The 12,739-nt window shown below is 38.7% G+C and overlaps 1 protein-coding gene across 1 annotated transcript in view; it reads right to left on the reverse strand.

Moving 5' to 3' along the window:
* Positions 1–12,739, reverse strand: part of LOC104492737 (ubiquitin carboxyl-terminal hydrolase 25-like) — a gene marked incomplete at its 3' end in the record, with an annotated part of 18,368 nt that overhangs the window by 217 nt on the left and 5,412 nt on the right. Inside the window, exons 5-11 of the mRNA XM_010135325.1 lie at positions 11,458–11,606; positions 7,623–7,750; positions 6,874–6,969; positions 6,418–6,579; positions 4,457–4,665; positions 3,684–3,754; positions 8–176 (exon numbers count right to left, since the gene is read on the reverse strand). Coding sequence (XP_010133627.1) covers positions 8–176; positions 3,684–3,754; positions 4,457–4,665; positions 6,418–6,579; positions 6,874–6,969; positions 7,623–7,750; positions 11,458–11,606 — 984 coding nt within the window. The remainder of the gene's footprint in view (positions 1–7; positions 177–3,683; positions 3,755–4,456; positions 4,666–6,417; positions 6,580–6,873; positions 6,970–7,622; positions 7,751–11,457; positions 11,607–12,739) is intronic.

Raw genomic sequence — 12,739 nt, forward strand, 5'->3', positions numbered from 1 at the left:
GCATTCCTGTAACCACCAAAAGAGTCCCGTTCCAACTCTTCCCAAGTTGACTTTGTCACAGAAATATCATTGTATTTCATCCATCTGTTCTGGTGGTGGTCATAAATATATGCCCAGTAGTGTCCTGCATTAGCTTGACCTTCATGAACTAGTACAGCATGCAACCTATAAGGAACCTTTAAAAAAACAACAAAGCAGAAAGAAACCCAAAATGTTTAGTTCCTACTACCTGCCAGCAATAATAGCTACATTAAATACAAATAACAAAAATGAAGTTAAGCAGGATCAAAACCCAACACAGAATAAAAACAAAATGGTAAAACAAACAAGCAAAGGGTCTTTGAACTATTTTACTTAGCACAACTAGTTCCATGGGATCTTAAAAACATTAAGGAGTATACAGCATAAAAATCTACTCTGCTGCCTTTACTGCTAGACATCCTCTTTTCTTAATTCCTTAATATTCCTACTTTCTTTGTATCTACAAAAATTTCTCAAATATGTCACCCTTGAGCATCTATGATTTGCTCCAGTTCTGGCCTGGTAAACTTGTCATGAAGACTGGAAAGGCATATGCAAATTCAAGGTAATAAATTCTGTGCTTTCTGTGTGCCAGTAAGAGAGTATATTTAGAGGAATATCTAGGAGTTGAATACTTCCATTATCCAAAGGTACCCTTACAGTAGAATAGGAATACAACTGTTTCCCAGTATTTTAAGTATATCAGTAAAAGCATTACTAAGCATGGAATACATGAAGACACCCTCTCCTCCTCCTGAGGCAGAGAAGGAAGATAGCAGTTTTTAGGATCACTGTAAAGAGTATCCCACATTGTGTGTTCACTGACAAGTAAGACTGGGAAACACTTTCTACATAAGTACTCGGAAATCTGGAGAGAGAGAGGAGCAGAATGAATAAGTGCTTTCTTACTATACAAATCTTTTAAAAGCTCATTTTAACCTGCTGAAACAGAACATGCAACATAAAATGGAAAACTGATCTTCCCTGCTATGCACACACAGTATGCATGAATGGCAACAGCTCAGCTAGGATGAAAAGCCTGAAACAGTCTTTTACTGGTGTCATAGTCTGGACAGTATATAAATGGTCTATTTAACACTAGGTATACGACGTATTTGTTGCAAATATCATTTGACCACCACAATAATCAGTAACCATACATAAATAGGTAAGTACGAATTGAGAAACTCCTTGAAGTTATTTTTAACCTATCATTCTCTTCCATGCTACATGCAAGTGCTGGAGACTTTGCAACTCCCCTTGAAAGCTGGCTGACTGCACAGCAGCTGGAATCAAATAGTCTGTCATCCCAGAGACCAAACCGCACTGTGAATCCCCCAAACAGAAGACGTGTACAGCAAGTCCTTAATTCTGAATGCTCTGACGGTTTTTGACATCTTTTACTAAACTGGTGTGAAAGCCTTCTTAAAATGATTGCAAGCCTATGCACATGCAATGTGCAGAAATATATGCAAATCCTGATTAAAAGGGAAGAAAAAAAAGGTAAGTGAAGTTTCTTTAGACTTCAACAATAAAATTTCTTCACCCTAAAGTAAGACAATAAAATCCCAGGCATTTCAGGAATTGAAGTAATTTTACTTAAAACCATGCTAACTGGGTCAGCCTTAGGGCCCCTACTGTTTCCTCCAACTCTGAAGAATCAGCTCATCCATGCTGAGCTTCCAGGAAGGTTCTCCACAGAGGTCTGTGACTGGGCAACAGTGCCAACAGTCAACTCTTGTGATAAGCCACTGTATCAACAGTAATTAACGGTACAGATACAGAATAGATATATCAAAGCTGATATAGCAAAGATGAATTCCCACAGGAAAAACAGTTGTGTGTCACTTCCCTACATCAAGTTCACACAAGAAAGGTAAATAATGAAATAGGCAGCTGATAAAATCTATTCATTCAGGAGGACAAGATGAAGTAAGAATTTCAATAATGCATTTGATATGACAGTTTGACAAGGGTTTTATGGACAACTGTAGTTTCCATAGAATCAAAGAGGACACAAGGAGAAGATGAAGAGCTTCTTAAATAGTTCATGCAAACACTAGGAAGTATGCTGCAAGTATCATATGTTTTCCTTAAAAAGCTTAATTTTATGTACGTGGACCCTATCCACTCATAGGAGAAAAGCTTTCAGTCCTGAAACTGTATCATTCAGAGGAAGACATTAACACTGTAAAACTGCTCCCAGAGAATGGGACAATACTAGGCTATCCAATTGCCCAGATGCAGGCAAGGGAAAGTAGACAGCTATAGGCACCTGCCTCCTCCATATTGTGCCAAACAACCACAGTGTGCTGAGCAGTAGTAGGGCAGCCTTCGCTTCTGGCATGCGATTTCAGATGGGTTCAGTACCTACTCTTTCCGTAACAATCTCTTAACACACACACACACACACACACACACCCCCCACTACTTTCAGGCATGGCACAGAACCCCCTCTACAGATATATGTACCATTTTCATCTTCCTCCATTTCCGGAATTCTGTTTCAAAACAAAAATAAACAAAAAAATCTAGTCTATATAAACCTGTACTAGGACAGTGTTTTCCTAAGTAATCTCCTTTTTCCATTGTAATGATGGCTGACTAAGATCTTTGCCATGCAACGGTATTTCCTCCTATAACACCTAAGCCAACATCAGTAGGCTATTTGGATGTAAGATCACCAAATTAGTTCATTTTACTGTTAGATAACATGTAGCCTGTAGCCTTCCTGTTACAACTCACGTAATAAGAAAAAAATCTGCCAGTAGCAAGCTTAAAGCAAGCCATCTAGGCACGTCAGCCTAAAATCCTTAACATCCAAGATCAGCTGCCAGGAACTATTACAAGCCACGTACATGATGCAAATGTACCTCAAGGAAGGCTGTAAGCTGAACAGATCTTACTTGGAAGGAAATAGTTCTTTTTACTGACAGAAGGTAACAGAGGAAGTAATCCTTAACCTTAAAAGCTGTCAAAGTAAGTGAACATAAGTATGTGAATATAAGAAATACTAGAGGAGCCACGACTCCATAGTAAAGCATTCTCAAAATGCTGTTCAGATTACACAGCATGAGAATCTCCCTAAAAGGCAGCTTAGACTAATAGTCAAGGTTGAGACTGATATTAAATCTAAACACACAAAAAACTAAACAACAATAAAGCAGCCCACTGGCATTATTAACTACAAATTAAAGTCAGGAGCCTTGAATTACTAAGTGTTAGTACGGAAATTGCAATACACAATGACAATAAGCAAAGAACATAAATAATGGTTTCTTGTGTCTAAAGCTTTGCTGCTTTAAAGCCGTGAGACTACCTAGCAATATGGTCAAATTGGAGTGATAAAATTTTATTGTGTTACATAAAAACTGAAGTTCTGCATTCAAGTCAAAAAAGCGGAGCAGAGATAGGACATATTTGGGCTTTTCATCAAAGTTGCTTAAACTTAAATGTCACCTGTAAAATACTGTAACGCCATCTTTCACCTGACTGTGCATAAACTAACATGCTTGCAAAACCCATTATGACTTTGCAATGAAATTTCTCAAACCACTATGTATAATTGTTGTATACTTGTTCTATTTTCAAGCATCTAAGAACTTTAATAAAAGTGACAAAAGGATCTATTTTGAATTATCTCATGCAGAAATTATACTTACTTGGACCATCGTTTTGTCAGAGTACATCATCTCAATTGTCCGATGTATCCTAGATATACTTTCTTGTAAATCTAGAAGAAAAATTCCATGAGGCTGCGTAACTGCACAGGGCTATGTTTATTCTATCTCATTAAAAGCCACACAAAGGCATGTTTTGCATTCGGTCCATCTGTCTATTTACATACCAAACACTAAACCTTCTTAGATGACAAAGTGGAGAGAGTGATTTGTGATATGCCGCTGCACGTTTTCTAGAGCTCAACCAAGCCCACCACTCCTGGAACAACTACTTCACTTGCTTCCCTCAGAGCAACTGAACAGACTGGAAGCTCTACCCACTCCAAAAAGCCTAAAAGCCTTTACTTCTGAATTTGCTGAATTTTCCCTTACGAAGGGGTCACTCTACCCTAAACTCTCCTGCAGAGCACCAAGTCACAGCATTGGCCCAGCCACTATCATGCTGACGGCTCAGACAGGTCTGCAGAGATGTGTGCAGATGAAACCTGTGTTTCATTCTACCCTCCCCAACACCACGTACAGAGAAACCTGCATGGAAATACATGTGTACACTTCACTCAACACCTGGTTTGCATCTTCAGTTTATGTACCTCCAGTCTACCACAGTCTCTTAACTGACATCACTTCCTATATGCTAGGGCTATGTTTAGAAATACAAACAAGCAACTGAACATGCACATGGACATTAAGGCAATTTCCCCTACTTCCACAAATCCTTTCCGATAGCAAATGCGCTCCCCAGATTGTGGCATTACCTCTAGTGTCATTCTCTACTTCAGTCCTCCAGCGATGTAAACAGCCTTCTAGGACAGACAGCTCTTCTTCCGTAATGTGCCTTGGTGCCGGGTGCATTGGCAGATCAGGAGGAATTCGTGATTGTGTGAATGGTTTATGTATTACTGATCTTTGTACAGGAGATGTGCTTGGAACATCTGAAGATGAAGGCCCCTGCTGCTCTACTGTGCTGCATTCATTGACAAGATGAAATACAAAAATTGAATCATCACACATACAGACTAAAACCTACACCATAAAAATAAGCTTTTTATCTGAAAACAGAAATTTTAAAGGTATTAATTTCCTACAATGCAACCCAGAAAAGGCACCTACAATACCAATACGTAAATTAGCATGTAAAATCTGAAATCTTTGAGGCATACTACATGTGAGCACACTAACAACTCTGGCTGCCAAACATAAAGGAATAAGTTCAATCAGTCAAGCCAGAGTTTGCTTTACTTGAAATGCTATTTAACACTTCCAAATAGCAACTTACAAGTAATCACCATGGTTTGAAACATTTACTGCCACACTGCAGAGAGAAAAATCACAGCAGCTTGTCTTATGGCCCAGTGTCCATAAAAATCAAATAAACACAAGTTCGCTGTTTAATAACTTATTGACACATCTTCTTCCTCAACAGACGTTCTTTTTCCAGTCACCTACCCACAACCTATGTTAACCGAACAGCACCAACAAAGGGACCTCTGATATTTACAGCACACTAGAAACTTAGCACCAAACCATCTAAATTTGATCCAAAGAAGTCTTCTGAAACAGCAAAGCAGCCAGCTTAGGAGAACTCTACAAGAGCAGCAGAATACTAAAAATGAAAATCTGTTACAGATTTTCCTCTTCCCATCAACAAGAATACCTATATGTAATCATATGCACAACAGGAATCTGAAGATCCTTCTAGCAAGCCACTGACTTTGTGGGCACTTTGTGAACAGCATCATGATACAGCCCCAGGAACCTGTATTCTTCAGTAGTTTAGAAAGTTTTGAGAACATCAAGAGCTGGCAGTGCCACTCTATATAACGTACTGTTGTGTTTCTACAGACTGACAAAAAAGAAGTCATAATACTTACATTTTTGCAGAATAAACTTCTTATATAGGAGTTCGAACAAAGTGTATTACTTTTGATACCATATTTCATGCAAGCAGTGGTAGCTTTTTGTTTTCTCTTATCAGTCATCATGATTTCTACTGACATTATACCAGTAAGACGTTTGAAATCTTTTAAAGGCTTTTCAGATTCATTTACCTCAATTTCCTGAACTACAAAGTTAACCAACCTGACTGGTCCAGAACACAGAACCCTACTTTCTAAATGCAATATAAAAAGCAACGTTATAAACTATTAGCATTCACCTAGCCAAGTCCCATCCTACATTATACTTTATTAACTGTTGGTAATAGAGTTACTAGCTTCAATAATGAGAAAAACATTATTGTATCTTTATCTCTCTGATACTTTGGTTACTCTGTATTTAAAAAGTCAGACTTAGGTTCCTGACAAACTCTGAGAAAAGCGTAAGCTGCAATGCAGAAAAGGAGCTTAACTCTCAGGGAAAAAATAACAGGTAATTTGTACACCAGAAACCTTGAAGCTCTGCTGCACATACACGCTGCCCAAATTCAGATTCTTCACTTGGAAAGCAGTGACCTCACCAGATATTTTGTCTATTTAAAATTGTAGGTGGAATTGCACTTTGTTTGAAAATGGTAGTTCTCCACCAAAAAAAAAGACATTTTTTTAAGCACGAGACAAATTCAGATTTTTAACATTGTTTATTTAAGTCTGTAGTGCTGAAAAACAGCTCTAGGAAGAGAGTAGAAACATTATGCTACACCCCTTAGCAGATGCCTAACTGTATTAATCTGGTGAACGAAGCAGACTCTCACCTGGATAAAGCAGGATGCAGTCCTTACCTGGGAGAGGTCGGGGCTGGCAGCGTGCCACTGGCAGGGGCACTAGCACCCAGGTCATCAACAGGAGATGTGCACACCGGCTTGCTGGAAGCAAACTCCAAGGCGTACTGCAGGACATCTACCAAGGGGAATCGTTTAGGACCAGAACCATAGCTTAAATATCTGTTAACCATAAAACGTATTAATGCCATGACTCACATATACAAATTAAAAAAAAAAAAGAAAAGAAAAAACCCCTATTTTTTCCTGGTTGACTGCAATTAAATAAAGTCTTTCCTAGCACGTTTCATGCACTAGAATTACTGCACTCACATATAGCTTCCAAGGAAAATGGTAAAAGTAAAGAGATGCAGAGGGAAATCTAAAGCAAGTAACTACACACCAAGCATACAGTTGAAAGAAGTTATTCTCTGTAGCCCATAATATTATTTGCATTTACACAGTTATCTATAGTACCGTTCTAATCTCTGTTGTAAAACTGTGAGGTACTCTTTGAGTCTCTTGATTTCATCCCTTTTAATTCTTGTTATTTCTCTGTTTTTGTGCATATACCTGTAAAACATGAAATTTAGAAAGAGGTGTCAGCCCATAGTATCCCAACACTGAAACTGAGGTCCATACCTATCAACCATACTGCTTAGTGCTAGAAGTTCTCTCTCTCTCACGTTCTCTAGAACCTGCAACATGTTAAGCAATAGAACAGAATGGAGAAGAAAATGGTAAACTTTCCCTCCTTCAGTTTTCACAGCATGCTTCTACCCCAGGGTCAAAAGCTCTGTGCGTACCATGGATGACAAATGTGTATTAGAAAGCTTCCTAATTAAGTGGTTTAAATACCAAACACATAGCAATACTCCTGTTTCATTATTTAGGCTCATGTATAACATTCAGCACCTAACTGAAAGCCGTAACAGTGTTTTACCTCTACAGATAAACGTACACAGTGTGATTTTTTCAGAGTATTTTGCTTGTGTACACAACTACCTAGCAATAAACTAAAGACTGAAGTGCAATCAGGTTTTGGCACAAAGCAGATATCTGTGTATATTTTCAGAAACATTGGAAACGCATGAAAATTTTAACTAGTCTAGCTAGAACAGAAATCTACTGTGATTTAAGTGAATATCAGATGCACCAGCTTTATCAAACTTAGGAGATTTAATTAATATTCATACTAGGACTTTCTTGATAATATTATACTGTACCTGTCCAGATACAAAATTGGAGGAAATTCTAATTTGTTGTGTATCTTCTCTGGTCTCCCCAAAGCCTGATTAAACTCAAATCTTGATAGCTCAAAAGTTAAGACAGGAGGAAGCTCAGTGAACCAGTGCTGAACAAAAGAAAAAGAGAAAAAACCACAATGAACACTTTCCAATAGCAGAACTTCAGTAATAGTGGAACACCACCTGAAAACTGACAGAGCTATGGAAGAAACTGGTTTTAGAGGGTGGATTGGCATAAAGCTTTCCTAAGTTCCTATCCTTCCCCTTCATTGCAAATGCAGGCCATTTGTCAACCACGCTGCATCAGAGCTCTTCAACTCACCTGTCACTATCTGCATTAAAGCTGAGTAGGCCAGACAGCTTCTTCCTTCACATTTGTCTCGTTCGTACCAAGAATGTCCCTACACTTGCCAACTGCCTGCCAACTGTCCCGTTCTCTTTCAACTCTCCAATGCCACCAAGAGTGTTTAACACCGTATCAAGTGCTCTTCCCACTTGATCCCTCAGACTCAAGTTTATGACCCTTTCATTCACCTGATACCACTCAAAGTTTGTAATGACCTCCTCCGAAGCAGGATCAGCAAGTACCCTGGGCTGGGTCAGACAAGCTGTAAAATTGATACTTTTTCTTGCAATCTCCTCCATACTAGCAACCTCATGAAGTTTCTGCACATCTCTAATCACTGCTAATCCATCCATGGACCAACCCAAGCTATCATCATCTTATCCCAGTTTTCTCCGAGTATTCAAGTAGAGGTCTATCCTTAGAACTAATTTCTTTCCTTATATACTTTGTTTCTCAACTACAAGACAAATTCAGCTCCAACTCCAGCATTAGAGTTTCTTTTTTTCTCCCCACTCTACAACATAAAACCCATGATCTATTAATTTAATACATTTTGGATGTCTCATCATCAATTCAGGCTTCCATGATTGCTGCAGACACTACTGCCATGTATTTCTGATGGCAATGCCCATAGCCCAAACATGGCATTTGACTCGGCTCACTTCAAGTTCTCCTCGAACCATGCAATCAAATATCTCGAATAGTCTTTTCTTACAATACTTCCAAGTCAGCCTTTTCTTCCTGTGCTAATGGCTAAAATTTGGGTCTATGTTCTCACCACTCCACATCTCAGCACAATGTTTCCTCTCTTCCTCCTTTGCCTGGCTTTAGTATACATAACCCTGTCATGCTAAAGATGTCCAGGTTGTTGCTGAATTTTCCTAGTTCATTTCTTCAGCATCACTCCTCTTATCTGTTTACATGCTAAGTGATACGCCTTTCCTTTTCTTGCCTGTATCGACATCCACTAGCCGCCTTTTCAGGTTTAAAGGTGACAATCATGCCCTCTCTCTTGCAGCCACTTCACACAGTGTAAATTTCAATGCTAAATTCAGCAAGGCCACACCATAACCCTTCTGCCTAAAATCCTTTTATTGCAAGAGCCCCAAACCACTTAATAGTGACTGAGCTGTTGTCAGCAATGACTGACTGTATTGAAGTTCATCAATCATGATGCTGACAAATGTTATCTTACTTTCTAACTCCAAGTATGCATGTTGACCTCCACCTTCTCTTGAACTTGGATTTAAGTTCCTTGGGACTATTCTGTTAGTCTGTTAGCTTGTTTGCTGACATCCCACTCCATGGCTGAGGCTTTTAGGCATCATGTAATAATAATGAACAAGAAGCCAAATATCTCATTAAAGACAATGGTGGGAACAAGAGGAGGAAAAAAAATATAAAAAAAAAAATCACATGTTACTTTGAGCATCTTTCAACACATTAATATAATTCTCTTTAAGCTTTGACATCTACAGCTTGGATGAATGCCACTTGAAGTCTTAATTCAGCAGAGACGGATTTTGTTAAAACTGCAAGAAATTCAGCATCCTTCAGTACTTCCAAACCTTCCAATGCACTGTATCATCTTCAAGGCTTTATGTTTAAATATAACTACCAACAGCAGCAACCACTGTAAATAAATTAATTCAGCTCAGGGAAATGTAACCAATTTACTTGGACTTGGTAATAATGCAGCATACTGTTTTTCTAGATCAGGACTTAACACATCACCTTTCTTGTTTTGCTACTGTTGTCAGTCTGTCATATGACTTTTTCACTCCCATTTCCACATGCTAAGAGGCTAAGATGATTAAAACTCTCACAGTTTCACCGAACTCAGAGCTTAACACTTCAGACCTGTAAAGCCTATCCTTCTGTTGCCCATAGTCTCCTGACATTACAGGTTAAAAAACCTCAAAAACAAAAGCAAAAATAAACCCCCAAATTTGACATTTTGGTTAAGCATTTAAGTGGAATTTTAAGCGTGAATGTAGACAGGTTTTAACTGCCACACAGCCTTCAGTCCACAAGATGAACAATTGCGCTCTTGGAGTAGGTACATACAAGATTTTACCTTGCAAAACTTGAACTTTGGCTTCTATCAAGATATTTGTGAGAATTATTTTTTCTTCCAGTTAAAGTTCAGAAAATGTGCTCATTATAAGAAAACATTTCTACAAGTGCTGAAATAAAAAAAAAAAATGAAACATCCTGAAAAAGAACACATCCAGTAAAGATGTGTAAATGTTTTTGAAAATGCTTGTTAACAATATGACCCGAAAAAAGGATGCCTTAAAATTTTTGTTGGTAACAAAACCAGAAATAGAACTTCGGACTGAACAATATTTCAGTGTGCATCATTAGGCTTAGTAATTATCCCGTGTGTAATGTTGATATGATTAAAGGAAGCAAAATTTCATTAATGCAGAAGATTGACATCAAGGAGGAAACCGTACCTGAACTTTTTATTACGTAAAAGAAACTTTCTAAGATTTCACATCTTTAAAATAACTGTGTAAAGAGAAATCAGCTCAGCCTTTACAGGCAGTAGAGATTCCGGTATTTCCATATAAATAACCCACAGGTTATTAGAAAAGTCTCTGCCATAGCAAAATACTGGTCATATATGTGCATGCCAGCACCAAGAGGGGACATTTCAGAGCATACACTTTTGGTTCTACAACCACCATCAATCCAACTACCTCTTTTCCCTAACCTGTGATTTCAGCACAAGAGATGTCATTCATCTCCTCAGCCCAACAACATACGCTGCACAACCCACTTCTTAACGCGGCTCCATGTGAATCCCTCCACCCATGCTTCCAGTCATGCTCTGACATCTGGCAGCCTCCTGCTCTAGCAAGACCTCTCCTGGAAGGAACAGCAAGCCCATAGAACAAGCATTGTCCGTCGACTACTGAGAGCAAAGAGGAAGAGAACTGCCAATTGTACAGGGCAAAGAGAATGACGCTGAGAAACATCAGTGAAAAGGAGACAGAAAGAAGGCCAGGGTGCTGAGGAAGTATAAGACAGAGGCACAGAGGAGTATCAACAACGCTCTCGATCAATGGTCAAACGCACAAGTCGCAGTTGCTGTTTATAGCATGGCGCAGGGCAGCAAGTCAGTCAGAGCAGTGGTCAGCTACCACGGGATATTACACCCGTGACCTCTCTGGAGATCAAGTACCAGCAACAGGTGGAAACCAGCCTGTGCCAAATCGCCACTGTAAACACTTAATCGTGCCAGCTTTTAATAAGCACAAACTTAATATCTTATGAAAAATACAAAAAATGATATTCTGGATACTCCAAAAGAGATACAAAGCCCCCAAATTAACAATCCAATTCCACCAGACATCAAAACCTGCACAGCCAGTCACATAAAAAATAACCACAAACCCTAATGAAAAATAAAGAGCACTACACCACCACCCTCAGACAAGCCCACAGGATCACTTAACTCACCTCCTGACCAGACTTTGCAGAGTTTTCTGAATGGAGGGATTCAATTTCTCCTTCAATCATTGCAGCTTCTAGGCACTCATGCAGATCTTTAAAGCCATTGACTTGGAGTGGATACTGGCCAAACATTTCTGTGTTTTCAAATTTTTTACCTTCATAAGAAATTGAACAGTTAAGGCATTAGGAAAAAACATTTACCTTTAAAAAATCCTAAAAATCCTAGGTCACCTGACCCAGTCTAGTGAACAATACCCATATTTTCTTACTGAACAATTCAGCTCTGTGTATGAAAACCAGTCACTTGAAAAGGTCACTTGAACATAATATCTAAAATTACCCTATTTTCCTTTTCAGCCCTTTTTTTCTGTTTGCATCCATTGGTAATAAGCAAAACTCAAAATTACTTGGCACCACAGACGTATGGGATGCTTTACAGATATAAATCCAAGTCCTTCTCCTGCAAATACCAGCTCAGTAATACAACCCTACACTATAACAGCAAAGCCAGTGGAATTGCTGGTATGAAACAGCCCTTTACATAAGTATATTTCGCAAAAATAAAACTACAAAAGAAAAAATTCATGATTTCTGTTCTGAAAGCAAGATCATAATTTGGTAACAACGTATAAAGATGTAAGCTCAAACATGAGGAGAAATAATGGGTGACAAGTGACTTCAGTTTATTTCATCCTAAAATCAGTAACAAGCCTTCTTACATCCACCAGTTTCTTTTCATTGGTTTAGTTTTACATATCTCCTCTCCTAAGATGAGAATGTAAGGTATGAAAGTAACTGAACACAATGGAGCAAGAATGCTAGCTAGTAGCAGGAAATCTGTAAAATGTTTTTGAAATCTGACAACAAATCATTAGATACACTATTCCAGGCTGAGGGGCAACCTGGAAGCCACTTTACAGATTACAGCAGCAGCTTCACTCAAATGCATCTCAGGAGTCATTCGCCCTCAGAATGAGAGACAGAATCGCCACATTAAAAAAACCAACAACCATTGGCCTCCTGGAATTCAAGAACTCTGCAATTCTGCAGATCTACTAATTATATGAGGGTAAAATAAAGGGAAGCTTGGTGTACCGTCTCTTCCTCCTCAGTACTCTCTTCTGAAATTGCCCTTGAGCAGGTTTTCAGTGATTTGTTTTCAATGAACTGTACTTAAGAGGGTGGGATATCCTTATCAGAAATTGTGCAGAAGAAAATTCAGTAGTTGAAACTTTAAACTGCATTAAATGAAGGGGAGAGAAAAAGAGAGCGAAAAAGAGAGAGAGAG

Source organism: Buceros rhinoceros, unplaced genomic scaffold, assembly GCF_000710305.1.
Source record: "Buceros rhinoceros silvestris isolate BGI_N320 unplaced genomic scaffold, ASM71030v1 scaffold38334, whole genome shotgun sequence".
Lineage (NCBI taxonomy): Eukaryota > Metazoa > Chordata > Aves > Bucerotiformes > Bucerotidae > Buceros > Buceros rhinoceros.